At 35.2% G+C, this 16,016-nt stretch overlaps 1 protein-coding gene across 1 annotated transcript; it reads right to left on the bottom strand.

Moving 5' to 3' along the window:
* Nucleotides 1–12,785: 12,785 nt before the first annotated feature.
* LOC121267665 ((S)-scoulerine 9-O-methyltransferase-like) lies at nt 12,786–15,692 on the bottom strand. Its single transcript, XM_041171652.1, has 3 exons — nt 14,878–15,692; nt 13,902–13,966; nt 12,786–13,251 (listed from the first exon to the last, which is right to left on the bottom strand). Exons 1-3 carry the CDS (start codon nt 15,665–15,667, stop codon nt 12,952–12,954), a joined length of 1,155 nt encoding a protein of 384 aa, XP_041027586.1. The 5' UTR covers nt 15,668–15,692; the 3' UTR covers nt 12,786–12,951.
* Nucleotides 15,693–16,016: the final 324 nt, after the last annotated feature.

Raw genomic sequence — 16,016 nt, forward strand, 5'->3', positions numbered from 1 at the left:
TTTTTTTTCTTATTTAGATTCAAAGAATAATGCAAAAAATGACCGAGGTTATTTTCATAACAAAATATGCAAGTTTTTCATAAAATCAACCTCAATTAGTTTTTATGAAAAGTTTAGAATATGAGCACTGCTTGCTAGAACATTTTAACATCTATGAACAATGTCAAGTGAATATAAATTGTCACCTAGAAAATATTATGTTTCAATTTCAATTATACGTAAATTTCAAAGTAAGCACATACTTGCATACTAGTTCCTCAAGTGAATTAGACAAATGGATTGCGGAGCATGAGAAGAATGGTATATTCAGTGTCAAAAGTGCATACATGTTTTTCAAGTCTCTTGTGGGAGCCTTCAAATGAGGCCCTGCAAAGAGATTTTGGAATGCTATTTGGAAGTTGAAAGTTCCTCAAAATGTTAAAAAAATTTCTTGGAGAGCTTGCAAGGAAGGACTTCCTACAATGATAAATCTCATGAGCAGGAAAATAAATGTGGATGCATTTTGCTGCATCTGTCAACAGCTTGTGGAAGATTTGGCTCATGCTCTATTTTTTTGTCCATCTATTCATGAATTCTGGTTGAGACAGTTTCCTGTTCTTTATCAGATGGATCAGTTCAGGTCCTTTATGACTACTGTTATGGAAGTATACTCGACAGGATCTCCAGATGACTAGATAGATTTTATCCTTATGGCAAAGGGCTTCTGGTATAGGAGGAACAAAATGATTCATGATCATATTTTTCTACCACCTCAAAAAGTAATAGGTTTTGCTCTTTCTAAGAAGGGTAAATCTATTACTGGTTTGCAACAGCAAATTCATACTAAGAAGTTGGGTTATAGGTGGTCTCCTCCATCAACAGATTGATTTAAATTAAATGTTGATGGGGCACTTTTTTTGTAAAATGATAAAACAGGTGTTGGGGCCATTCTTAGAAATTCCTATGGAGATGTCACTGTGGCTCTAAGCAGAGTTGAGGATGAATCCCTTGATCGAGAAAATGTTGAGGCAATGGCATTTCTGAGAGGTCTCCAATTTTGTTTAAAAATCGGCATCCACAATCTTATCATAGAAAGTGATTGTCTATATCTTGTTGAGTAGGTTAACAGTGGAGAAGAATCATATGCAGCTGTGAGGACAGTTGTTTCTGAGATCAGAAGACTAATGTAAGGATTTCTGCAATGCAGGTTACAACATGCCAATAGATTTTCAAATGTAGCTACACATCGACTTGCAAGGCATGCATGGTCTATTTCTGATATGCAAGTTTGGTGGCATAGTGTACCTATTTTCATTGAGATTGTTTTTTATGTTTATAAACATTTTTGTAACCAGGCTTAAGGTGGTTTGCCTCCTTTGCAATGAAGTTAGTTCTTATTAAAAATAAAAAATGAAACTGAAAATTTAATGACCTATTTTCATTTTTTGATAAGAAATAGACTTCATTTCATTCCATAAAGGAAATTATATCTGTGACTCAAAATTACAAGTCAAACTAACATCTATTGTTAGCATCCTCGTATACAAAGACTTTGCGACTGACATTGTCTAAACTTCATGAAAACTCTCAAAAGAGAGTATTATTCTCTATATTAAAACAGAGGAAAAAACACCCCACATCTAAACTCCATCCTCCAAATGAGGAGAAGTGAACAACACACCCATCCTCCTAACACGAAGGAGGGAGGAATGAAACACCGATATGGACAAAAGTCCAATAGCCTATTTTACTTTATTTTCCTATGAATAAAAAACCCAACAAACAAACATCAACAAAAACACACTACATAAAGTCGGAAATATAAAAACACCACCAACAACACCAAACATCAACATAATGACCTATTTTTATAAAGCCTAAATGACATTAATATGTAATTTATGTCAAACTATCAGAATGTCCTATAACTCCAATTTGACGTGTAACCTCCATGACCTGTACACATGCCAAACCCATAATTAGCTTATTAAGAATGTTAACCACACTTACACTTATCCACAAGTCCATAAGCTTATATGCATAACATTATACATTATACGTGTAGCCTTATAACTAATTATCTACAAGTGTGCTGACTTCTTGAAACCCATGAAGTGTAACCCCATAAATGGGCGCGTGTGCAAAAGAGAGAGAGTGGTACGTAGCGAAGAAGCTTCACCAAGAGGAATAGGGCCGGCTATGACTGTGGGTGGACATGAGATGGCTCATGGTGCTGTCTATGGAAGCTAGAGATTGAGGAGAGTAGAAGAGGAGAAGGAGGAGTGGTGGTGCACACACATGGAGGGCTGCAATTATTGTTTGCTTCAGTTTTAGCCTCATGGGAGCTACGATTGGTGTTATGGAGGAAAGGCCCACGTTGCTGGGTGGTTGTTGAGCCGCATGTGGGTGGTTCGGTGCATTTGTGGTGCAACACGGAGTGGAGAACAACATCGACTTGGCACTATATGTGGTGCTTCATTCTGTTCGTGTGCAAAAAGGGGTGATGGGCTCTCAGTTTCGGTTGGGTCTGAGTGGTTCCTGCAAAAGGAATGGTGAAGCATGGTGGTTTACAATTGAGAGGTGAGCAACCATGGGTTTGGGTGGTTTAAGGCGGTTCACGATGGAGGACGATGAACTGCTTGCTTTGTTATTGGGTGGAGAAACAATTGTTATGAGTGGTTCTCTTAGGGGTGGGTTCCCTAGTGTTTGGCATCGTGGTGGTCTAGGTGTGAGGGAGGTTCTATCATGGAGGCTTGGTGTATCTGTGGCCTGTGGCGATGTTTTTCTTAACCTTTCAAGTGAATTATGGAGATTCACTTTGAAGCGTAAGGCCATGAAGTTAGATGAAAGAAGTTTGAAATGAGACGTCAATGGGTCACAAGCTATGCCTTTGAAATTAAGAAAATGGTGGTAAAGGAATGTATGGAGAATGGATTGGATAATTGAGCTGGCCTAAGTGAATGAGGTTTAAGTAAAGAATCAATTGAATGTTAAGACCGCGTGGAAAGGAAGGCACTAAGAGTTCAGAGTATTTAATTATGCAAGTTTTAAGTTTAAGTTGTATATGTAAATGAAAAGGAAATGATGTGAGTTATATGTATATGTAGGTTGCCATCTAAAACTACACATGAATTAGCTATAGAAAACGAAATAGCATGGAGTTCAGGTAAGTATTATGTTTACATTCTTCTAGAGTTTTCTAAATGATATGAAAATAAAATGTTCTCTTTATAAAAATGAAATGAAATTCTTTTACGAGAAAAATGTCTTTTTATACAATAAAAGAAAATGAAATGTTTTCTATGAAACGAAATAATGTTTTATGAAACTATGTTAAGGTATTAATGCTTTGAAGTATATGTATGTATTAATCCTTGCTAGCCCCTGTTTATGCATCTCTATGAAAAATGTATGCATGATGAAATGGATGTTATATGTAGTAATTATTGCCTTTATGATCTATGAAATTAAATGATGATTTTTATGTTTTAATGTTTTATATTATAAAATGATGTTTCATAAAATGAAATAGACTGATGACTGAAAAGAATGAAAACAAAAAGACTAAAAGGAATGAATGAAAAGGAAAGGAATTAATGAAAGGAAAAGAATTGAATGAATGGTTTAACGTATGAAACTACGTAGCAGCCATGACTGAATGAATGATGGTACCAATGGACTAGACAAATTGCAACGCTAGCTAAGTAGTATTGGAAGTGCACCCAGTGCTACCCCTGACTAAAAGGGATTCCTAACTTATGACCACGGGCAGATCTACGTCCAAAAAACCGCTAACCCCAACACAAGGGCCTTAACAATGTGTATCGGCCAATAGAAAGTGATAATAGTCAATTGGATGTTATGAAATGATTTATCTTTATGAAGAAATGTACAAGGTGTGGAAAATACTTTTATGAGAAAGGAAAACCTTTTTAAAGAAAAATCTCACCTTGTAATGTTTTGAAAGGAAGAAATTTTATTTTTGAGTGTAAGCAGAGGTATAAAGAAGGCATGAATGAAAACCTATGTCAGTATATGTTTACATTATGAAGTAATGCTTAATGAGTTTTCGACTCATTTTATTTTTATTGTATGCCCCTCCCAGAAATGAAGTGAGTACGAAGCATCAGGACAAATATGGCCCAAGGAAAATGTTTGATTTGTAGGTAACTGGCAAGTAGATACTCGATCCATAATTGGGATGATAAGAAGCACAAAAATTTTATGATGATCATGGAATTAACAATCACACAAAGATTGAAAAACATTCCTGAGATAGTGTACATTCTAATGGAAGAATAGTAGCTGAATTAGTCAATCTATCAAAAGCTGTAGGCTTTACTGAAACCAAGTTCTTCTTAATGTCAGATCATGGGTTGATTCTAATTATTTAGTTTTATAAGTAAGGCTTGTGGCTTGATCATTCATGTTCTGATCTATACATGAAGTGACCCAGCTCAATAATTCTAAGGTCAGAATATTGATAATTTTTATTTGGCCTAAATTATATTTAATGGGTCATATTTGATAAACCCATGAGCGATAAATTATTGAGATTGATTAGGAATTTTAATTAGGGTCAATAACTAGGTTAAATCTCATTTATTATTTATTGAACGAGTTTAACTCCTTTTAGAATTTAAAGATTGGCTATTAGAAATTTATTTCAATTTAAAATATCACTGATTGAAGTCCCCTAAGAGGTCTCAGTAGCTGCTAATCCTACATTGAATGAACTACTAGATCATGTTTCTACATTCAAACTCTCTTATTGAATGATCGCGACCAAGTCCAACTCGAACTCTTTGGCACCCTCTCCCAAATCTCTCTATAAATATCTTCTCTTCCGTGTGTTTTTGGAAAAATTATAAACCTCTGTAAGTACATCGATTGAATCCAAGATACACAATCCAGTACCGTGTGTGTCCCACGTTTACCACGCCAATAGTCGACTATCACATTCCTCTCACAGCATCCATCACGTTTTCTCTATTTTTCTCTCTCACGTTTGTTTTCTCTCAAACTCTCGGTTAATCTATTTCTCTCTCTAGCCAGCACCAAGCCCAAGAAAGGAAATCAGTCACGCCCCAAAAATATTGGATTAGCGCTACAAGGTAAGGAGCTTGATCATAAATTAGGATTAGCATACGTTAGCTAGTTATATTATTATTATTATTATTATTATTATTAAAGTCAGTTCTTTTGGAAGCCAATATTTATGTACCACAAATGTTATGATATCTACAAGCACGTCATTCCTCATAACTCATGATCATGTTTCATTCCCCATATTATAGTTTTGTATATATTTTGCATCCCATGCATCTCACATTGCAGAAGACATGTAAGATTTCATAAGATAAAGTATAAGATAAAAATCAGATAAATCAAATGGCCATTCAGATGCATGGTACCAATTATGTCAAGGTGGATGTGCAAACCACGGAGTCAAGTGTGGTTCACCATAGTATTTTATCATATCAAATCAGTGGTTCCCCTTGTGGCCACAAGATGTGTGACCGGTGCACAATCTTGCACACAAGGTTGAGTGTGTTGGTCAATCAGACAAGTCAAATAATTCAAATTAGCCAACATATTAAAAATATTTTAAAGTCATGCATGTCATCAACATATTTCTGAACAAGATTTTAATTCTCAACATAAAATTTTGAATGAAAAACCTTATGTTAAGTATGTTTACGTTATGATAGGTTTCTTACTGAATTTTCGACTCATTTTAGTTATTTTGTATTTCTAAACCACCCCAGGTGAGAATATTTATGAAAGCATAGCTATAGGATATGACTTGGTCTAGGGAGGCATGACAGTAGCCTAGATCATGTACAGAGAGTTTAAGTTATGATTTTTATGCACAGATTTCAAGAAGTTTTAATAAATGCTTCCATGCACTCTTTCTTACAGTCTCAATATTTTATTAAGAATGATTTTATTTATAGACTCTTTGTACCTGACGCTTCATTCAGAATAAAAGAAAATATTTTTAAATTAAGGTCAGTAATAGCACTTCGCCTCCCCAGAACTTTAAAAGAATAACTTTAATACCTTGGAGAGCGAAGTGTTATAATACATATAGCTTGTAACGCTTTGATCTCGGAGGTCCGGAAAGTTAGCTCTTATTACTTAATATCAACTCTAATATCACAATTATAAAATCTAAAAAATTCTATAAAATATTAATTTATTTGCTCAACTCAAATATCCATGTACCTTCATAAGGACACTAAAGAAAATCCTCAATAAAATAAATTAAAAACTCATCAAAGACTAAAAAATATCCATAACTTAACACCAAAATAACCGAAAACAATAACTCTATTAAATAAGACCCAATAAATACTTGTACCAAAAGACACTTATTCCTTTACGATCATCACACCTTGCTAAAATTTTCTACTTTTTTCTCTAGCTAAACCATCAAAATTATCCAAAAATTATTGTGGAGATAAGGGTGAGTTATCAACAACTCAGTAGGTAGAGAACATATACTAGTATGCAAACATGAGCATTTACAAAGTTCAGAATGCAGAGTCAGAACATGCTATAAAAAATATTAGAGTGAAAGTTAAAAAATATTCTTATTCAAAATTCTTTTGGCACAACATAACTGAACGTCTTCATCTTATCTTATCATATCATAACAGAGACCATGTTTAATTCCCGTAGTAAGGTTGTGCAAATCTCAACGGCCGATTGAGTGTGGACACAGGAAGACCATGTGAATCTCCTTGATTATTCTCGGAGCCTCAAATGTGCACACAGAAAATACCACGCAAAAACCACTTTGCTTCCAAAGTGGGTGCACCAGAAACAGAAACATTGATACCAACACAAACAGAGGCCATAGTTTTACACCCATTGTAAGGTCAAAACTGAACAGTTGCAGAAACAGAATGTCATGCCAAAGGTTTTCAGAAATCACATCATATCATATTAGAGTATAAAAACATATTTAGAACAGAATATAATCAGATCACAAAAATATAATTTATGCACAAAATTTCATATTCGCTCTCTTTTGCACTACTCAGAAATAAAATGCCAAAATAGCTCATGCTACACCACTCATGCCAGAAAACACTTTATTCTTATACAGAATTTATTGAGTAATGCAGAACAAATAACTAAGGTTGTTTCAAATTTCTTTTCATAACAAAACATGCATATTTTTCAAAATTAACCTCAGTCCATTTAATTTTTATGCAAAGTCTAGCATAGGAACCTTAGTTACCTGGACTTCTTAGCTTTTCAGAATTCTTCACAACAGTACTGAACGAAAATCAATCGCCACCTATAAAATAGTCATGTAACTTCCATAAATTTCTGATTGAACACATACTTCGTAATTAAAACCTGAGATATAAAATTCCATATTTTTCTATAATGTCTACCAATAATTGGAACCCAAAAATTCCCTTGCTTACTAAATTCGTTAATATCCAATAACTAAGATCATGATAAAAACATATCCAACTTAAAAGTTAAGCCCAATACACCTTAAAACATTAACAAGCTTTTGAAACAAACCAAGCCTTAACCAAAACAAAGCCCAACACGAGTTAAGCCTGTGGGCTTTAATGGAAAATTTGTAGATACCGAAGATATGAATGTATACTTTGAAAATGGAGGGCCTAAATGATTCAAAGCAGCAAAAAGCTTCAGCAATGTTTTGCAACTGTCCCACCAAGCAAGAAACCAGAACCAAAGGCTCTGTGGGGCTGAGCACTCAGTCGAAATTAACGTTGGGCACAGAATAGCGAACTGCAATGGAAGCTGGTTGAGGGTGGTGCATGCGATGGCCAATCACAAGGAGAAGGATCCACGTGACAGTGGTCTGGATGGAGGTTGACGGCGGCGTCGCTTGGTTGGGTTGCATCAAACGACGGCAAGCAAAAAAGAAAATCAGCTCTGTTTTTGGGGAGTAAAACAGAAGTACCTTCAGTGGCTTGACCTTGGAGGAGTAAGGTCGTTGGGCAGTGGGAGTTCTTCCCCGATGGTTGAGGAAGCGGCGCTACAGTGGTGTAGTGTTGTTTCATGGCATCTGGATGTGTTGCGAATTGGAGTTGGGATATGAACGCGCATGAGGTTGGTGTTTTCTACATGGATGCTGAGGGAAAATAAGATGATGATGATGACAGTAGTTGGGCATGGCTAGGCTTCACTTTGGATGGAGGACCTGTGTGTTTTGTTGCATGTTGCTCTACTTTTGGCAAGGAAAACAAAGGCCTCTTAGTGTGCGATGGTGGCTTGGTTGTGTATGTGGGTGACTCAAGACCGAGTTGTGGCATTGATTTTATATGGATATAAAGGGAAGGTTTGGTGTGGGGTGATGACCTGCGGCAGGGTGCTAAGTAGAGAAGACGACAATGGAGAGAGGTTGAAGAGTTGGGTAGCTTCTCTTTGCATGAAATAACATATGTGTATATATATATATATGAGTGATATGAAAATCCTAGAGAAGGGAAGGGGAAAACTATCGTGAGGGAGTGGGATACAGATTGATAAGTAGGGAGAGTTTGAGTATCTAAATTTGTTAAGAGGAAGTGTAACACCCAGGTTTAGCACAAGCCATTTTTCTAAAAAATTTTTGTTTTTAGATTTATACGTAGGAAAAGCCTAGTTAATTGTTTTCAAGTATTATTATTTTTTTTTTAGAAATTGGGTTGAGACCTATAATTCATTGAAAAAGCCCAAACCTTGTGCACCCAAAAACCCAAGGCCCACACTCGTTTGTTTTAAACCATGAAAACCAACTATCGGTTTATGATCAGTTTTCCCCACCTTGCATGACTCTACTCCCATGCACGTGCACATCTCTTTTCCGTTTTCGTTTGGTCCTCAATCACATATATAAATACACCTTATACAGCTGCATGCACGTCACTCTCTCATCACTCTAGGGTTTTATTTTTGTTTTTTTCATTGCCCTATATATTTAATCCTTTGTGCCTGAAGAAAACCCAAAAATAGTGTTGTAGTCTCCTTCCCCATCCCTCTTATGTGCTGAAGTGGCCACCCTCCACAACCTCCATGCAGTCACTGTCGCTACCTCCCTATACCTGCTCGCACAACCACACACGAAGTCATCCTTGCTTCCTCTTTTGTCGTCCAACACCCTCACGGAAACCACCCCCGTGTGAGTTTTCCCCTGCAAGGCGGAAGCCACTGGCCATTGCCCAACCCCATGTGAAACCGTAAGCCACCGTAGCCCAGCCATGAACATACGTGGAGCCACCGCTAGCCATCATCGAAAAAGGGACCTTTGTTTTTGCTCCCCAAAATAAAGCATGTACCACTCCATTGTGAGCCAAATGCACCAGAAATGGCCACAACCTGATCCTACTATGCCCTACATACCGTTCTGCACTGTCGCCGCCTCAAACTACCACCCTCCCTCTCGGTAACATCTCTATCTTTCACGGTAGTTATGCTCTCTTTTTACCTCTGTTCTCTCTCTCTCTCTCTCTCTCTCTCAATGCATCCAGCCACCTTGCTCCACCCACGACCACCGCATCTGCCTCTAGGTAAACTCTGCATCTCAACGCGAAGTTTGTTTTCTCTTTCGTAAACTTTCATTTTTTTTATTTTTTATTTTTTGCTTTTCTTGTTGCTCCAAAAGCAACAAGTATATGCCTTTTTGACTCTAGTCATAATATCCATAGTATTTATGAAAATGCCATCAAACCTTTGGTCATTGATTTTCCGTAAAACACCTCAAACCAAGTGTTTTTCATTTACATCTTTGCCCTTCCAGTTATAAAACCACAAGTGTTTTATGAATATTTCAGTAGATTTGGTTTTGTTTACTATCAATGTATTCTAGATTTGATGATGTTTTAGGGTTACGAGAAATTAGATTTTTAGGAAAATAGGTTACTTAGCGTTTAAGGTTTTAACTATTGAAAAAGGTGTTAATTTCGGATGTTTATGGAAATTACGTGACAATCTTATAGGTGACGATTGATTTTCGTTCGACACTGTTATGGAGAAATTCAGAAAGTTAAGAAGTCTAGGTAAGCGGGGTTCCTATGCTAGACTTTATATAAAAATAAAATAGGCTGATGTTATTTTTAGAAAATATGCATGTTTTGTTATGAGAAGAAATTTTGAAACAACTTTAGTTATATGTTCTGCATTACTCATGAAATTTTGCATAAGAAGAAAGTATTTTCTTGCATGACTGGTGTAGACATGAGCTTATTTTTAGCATTCTGTTTCTGAACTATGTAAAATGAGTGAATATGAAAATTTTTTTAAGCTTTGCATGTGGTCTGAAGATGTTCTAAATCTATTTTTGAAAATGTGAAATGATCTGAATTTGATTACTCTGTTTTGATATCATGTGGCATATGAAAAACCTTTGGCATGACTTTCTGATTATGTTTTGACTCTGATTCTGATTCTGTTTTGCTCTGATATGTGGCCTTGTCACGGGATATAATAGTGACCTTTAGCCCTATTACGTGATATAATATTGAATACTGGCCCTATCACGGGACATAATAATGATCTCTGGCCCTGTCATGGGATATAATAGTGACCTTTGGCCCTACCATGGGATCTAATAATGGTCTCTGCTCTGAGTGCAATCGCTTTGATAACATGGTGATTTATGTTCTGCTTGGTTTTTTACAGAATGCACAACCCTACCACAGGGGTTAAACATGGCCTCTGTTCTGATATGATGCTCTGATATGATATGATAAGATGAAGATGTTCAGTCATGTTGTGCCAAATGGGTCTTTGAATACAAAAAGTTGGTTTCTGAATATGAAATGTTTGAAGTATTGCTCTGATTTTCTGATAATATATATTTTTGAGATTTGCATATTGAAATTGAAATGTTTTGTTTCTGTATTCTGAACTCGGTGAAAATACTCATGTTTACATATAGCATATGTTCTCTGCCTATTAAGTTGTTGATAACTCACCTCTTATTTGTATAAAATTGTTCAGATATTTTTTATGGTTTAGTAGTAGAGCAAGAGTGAGAAGTATTGAAAAAGTCTGATGATCATAGATGAATAAGTGCTAAGGGTACAAGTATTTTCTTTTTTAAGATTATATTTATTAGTTTTATCTTTAGCGGTTTTTGGTATGTCAAGTTATGAATAATTTGAGTCTTTGTAGAGATGTTATTTTATTTTATTGAGGTTTTTGTTCAGTTTTTTTGTGGAGGGATACTGATTTTTTGATCGAACAAATAAGTTAGGTATTTTGTAGAGTTTCTGTTTAGCTATTATTGATTATTGGAGATGTTTTTAAATAATAGGAGCTAACTTTCCAGACCTCTAGGAATGGGACGTTACAGAAAGAATTTATGTGAGAAACAGAAAGGGAAAGGGTAAACCACATAATCGTGGGGAGTTAAAAAAATCAAATAGAGAGAAAATCGAGGGAAGATATATATGATTGTTTGATCAAAGTAGTGGTATTTATAGCTACTGTTGAAAACATTAGTGGGAGTAGATTACGTACGTGCATGGGATATGGGAGTGAAAACTACTCCCTGGTTGCCATGGCCTGGGCTTATTCATCCATTTCATGTATTTAGGCTCATGGGTATGATACAATACATAGGCTTTTTCTCTGACTTTTGGGCCTCAATCCAAAACTCTATAATATTATGACTTGTCCTATAAATTTTCTCGGCCCATAAAAATATTTTTAACCCAATCCAAAAATATTCCAAGAATTTAACTACAATGGCAAGTCCATTAGAAAATTTGATATCCATTAAAAACCAATTTGGCCCCGTAAAATATTACTCAAAAAATTCAACTGGGCTTTTCATATGCTTAATCCAAAAATATTTAAAAAGCAGGCTTGGTGCTGGGTCTAGGTGTTACATAACTAATTTGTATGGTTTGCTTATTGCTGAAGCCCAAAAAAGAAAAGGAAAAAAAAGAAAAGAGAGTATCAAGTATCTCATGTTTACGTTTCAATCTACATGGGATATGGGAGTGAAAACTACTCCCTGGTTGCCATGGCCTGGGCTTATTCATCCATTCCATGTATTTAGGCCATGGAATGATACAATACATAGGCTTTTTCTCTGACTTTTTGGCCTCAATCCAAAACTCTATAATATTACGACTTGTCCTATAAATTTTCTCGGCCCATAAAAATATTTTTAACCCAATCCAAAAATATTCCAAGAATTTAACTACAATGGCAAGTCCATTAGAAAATTTGATATCCATTAAAAACCAATTTGGCCCCGTAAAATATTACTCAAAAAATTCAACTCGGCTTTTCACATGCTTAATCTAAAAATATTTAGAAAGCAGGCTTGGTGTTGGGTCTAGGTGTTACATAACTAATTTGTATGGTTTGCTTATTGTTGAAGCCCAAAAAAGAAAAGGAAAAAAGAAAAGAGAGTATCAAGTATCTCATGTTTACATTTCAATCTACATGATCTCGTTGGCAATACGAGATGATTGAGAATAAATTTGTAAAAAATAAGTAGTATAGCTACAAAAAGATCTCACAAAAGTGCACTTACAAAATGAAATAGCTTTATATAATACCTAGATATGTTTTGTAATGTAGGTAGCTTTACAATTTAACGTATCATATCAAGGCAACTCATTTTATGATTTTACTTTTATAAAATCTATTTATGGTTAAATCATTTTCTTTTTTAAATATGTTGTGGGCAACATTAAGCCTACTATCGTAAACATATCTTGCGCGATGTCTTATTATTCTACATGGATCGACATCTTACAATAAATTTAATATAAAACAAAAGAAAAAGATGTTATAAATTAAACTAAGGAGAAATATACAAAGCAATGGAAAATTATATTATTAATTATAAAGAAATTAAAACACGAAATTAAGGTACACTAGGTCTTCCTTTTGTTTTTGTTTGCTCTGCATTGCTTTAAATTTTATTCTCACCCATTTCGTTTTATTTTGGCAGATTGGAACTCACATGAGTACTCTTAATTACTTATGAAACTCTATAACATGAACCGACCAATGAGGGATTGGGAAGATCTCCATTTTAGTAAACCCTACAGCTTTTCCCAGATCCTTGAATTCTACTAGTGTTCGCTCTTTACCTCCATTCATTAGGAGCATCATAAAGAAGTCTTTCATTAGAACGTCCTTTGCCTCGAGATTGTTTTCCAATTCTTCAGAGATTGCCATTTCCACGATTATCACCTTTCCATCTTGTGGTAATGCTTCCCAGCAATTTCTCAACAACTTCTTGCAATGCTCATCATCCCAGTTATGGAGTATCCACTGCTTAGGTACAAATCAAAATGCACACAAGTTTGGAATTTTGCATTATTATAGTGAAGTATTTATATTATATACTTCATATTATGATCGCATACGTAAATACGTGTGTGTATATATATACACACACTCATATTTCATGCATTTTCCCTATTTAGCTTAATACTTTCAATAAGAACCGTCAAATTTATTGGCTTTTTCCTAGTTAATTATAAGCTATTTTATTTATTCATTTATATACTTTTGTATCTCAATTGCAGCTTTGGGATCCCTTTTCGTTCTTCTAGGCCCTAATTAACTTTCCATTCTAGTTTCAAAGACCATACTACAAGTTCAATTCCCAAGACATCATGCTTAATTCCCTTGCCTGCCCACTAATTTGAATTACCATTTGGCCTAAGAATCCATCAATAAAAGGATACCTAAAAAAAAAAAAAAGAATTCATAAGAGAATACGAAGGAAGAGAAATTCTACTGGGAGCCTTACACTACAGTACACGTAGCTTTCACCTAATTAACATGTGATTTGTTATTCTATCTTAATGCTTAAATATGTCGTGCTTAAATAGAATGATAAATATGACAAATCACGTATTGATTTAGTGAGAGTGTATGGTGTAAGGCTTCTTTGTAGCATTTCTCAAGAAGAAAACCTTCAATAAAATTGTTTCGGCATTTGGGATCGATTTGAACATATCTCCAGCCACATGCTTTACACCTAAATACAAATCAATATTAATATTTGGAGTTGAGTATCGTAAGTAAGAAGTACTAGCTAGACATGATTAAATATTATGAATGTTGTGAGTAGATCTTTTGAACGAGAAATTACCATACCAAATAAGTGGCATGCAGTTTCTATCGTTAACATTGCAAAAAATGAGACAGTACTATATATATATATATATGTTGATCATGTATAGTAACGGCATGTGCATTAATATGCTGATATCATCCCATATGCATGTATATTTAGATTCTTTGTCCCTACAGATATAAAATGTTAGTATCGTTACCATAAATTAGTACAGGATTTCGACATGATGTTATCTTCCGCAAGTCCTATATATATATATATATATATTTTGGTTCAAGAAAAAATCTATTGCAAATTCGCTTATTGACACACACAACATAGTACTCCGCATCAACCAAGTTAAGAATATATAACATTTTCACTTTTTTAATAACTGATAATGCAATAAGTGACGTATTTACAAACCAACTTGTAAGATAAGAGATGAGATGAGAGTGAGCAGGACTGGTTTGGAAGTAATATGAGACAAAAATTTTGTAAATGTAAGATAGTTTGTGAATAGTAATGAGATAGTATGAGTTGAATATTTTTTGAGTTTTGAGAAATAAGAGAAAAAAGGTCGAATAAAAAATATTATGTAGTTATAATATTGTAAGAATATAGTTTTATAATATTATTTTTATTTAGAGACATGAACAAGTTGGAATTATTTTTTATTTTTTATTTGAAAGTTTGAAAATGTTATAATGATTAGTTTGAAAATTTTGTATTTGAATTATGTTTGGAAATAAGATAAGATGAGATGAAATGAGATCAAAATCTTTAATCTCATCAGAAAGAGATCTAGAGATAAGAGGTGTAGGCCGTCTAACCTGGGAGCTTGGGAGCAGCAGCAATTACATGGGGCAGATCAAAGTTCAATCCACGAACGTGTGGATACGTAGAGGTTATCTTTGCAAGAGTGGTTCCAATGCCGCCTCCCACATCCATCAACTCCTTCAAATCTTTGAAGCCACCGTACAACTTAAACACACCCTCAAACTGTAATTTAGCGCTAACTTCCATAAACTCATCGAACAGTTGTCTCAATCTTGGCTTCTCTCCCATGTAGTCATAAAAGTTCACTCCATAGGCCTTGTAGAATGGCGAGCTTCCAGGATCAAGCACCGCATCCTTGATCATATATTGGCTTTCCAGTATCTCCCTTTCAGTAGCAAATAAGATAAAGGAAGTTGTGAAATTTGCCAGCTCGTCGGTACTACTGCTACTCACTAAGCATCGGCTTTTCTTTGTCAGGCCATAGGTCCATTCATGGCGTCCATGTTCTCCATTATTCCCTAATGGCTTTCGAGATATTGATAAGATAGAGTTTGCACCAAGAACGCTTAGCACCCTCTCCAAAGTCCACGCTGCAGAACTTGGATCTTTTGTGGGGATCTTTGAAATTATCTCTGCTGCAGAAAGATGAGCATCAGGCCCTGCATCTGCGATTATACTGAACACTTTCAGCTCAATTGCAGCTCTTAGAGCCATTTGGGTGCTAGCCAAACCTCCCAACTGCGAGCTTATGAAATGGTCTCCATCTTCTTGGACTTCCATGTTTTGGCCTTGTTCTAGCTTTTGATATCTTTCCTTGTCAATATTAGCATATGCAATATGCATGTATTTATAATCGAAGTCAGTATCCGGTCGATAATGAAAGCTAGCTATCCTGGCTAGCTATAGAGTTTAACTTAGGGTGGTGTAATACCAAACTGAGATTTTGGAAACTGCTGTACTATTATATATTCATCGAGCCGGAAAACTTAATGGAGGAAAAGCAGTAAAAGGACGACTCGGGCTGGAAGGAATAGATCTGTGGACTTCAGAAATCTACCCCATGCCTCAAAATGAATGGTTAGGTTTTTTTTTTTTTTTTTTTTTTTTTTTTTTTTTCTTTTTGTTTCAAATCCTTAAAGACTAAAGTTAGAGATTACCATTTGTGCATTCTGTCAGACACCTAGAGTGTGTA

The sequence above is a fragment of the Juglans microcarpa x Juglans regia genome, chromosome 5S (genome assembly GCF_004785595.1).
Source record: "Juglans microcarpa x Juglans regia isolate MS1-56 chromosome 5S, Jm3101_v1.0, whole genome shotgun sequence".
Classification (NCBI taxonomy): Eukaryota; Viridiplantae; Streptophyta; class Magnoliopsida; order Fagales; family Juglandaceae; genus Juglans; species Juglans microcarpa x Juglans regia.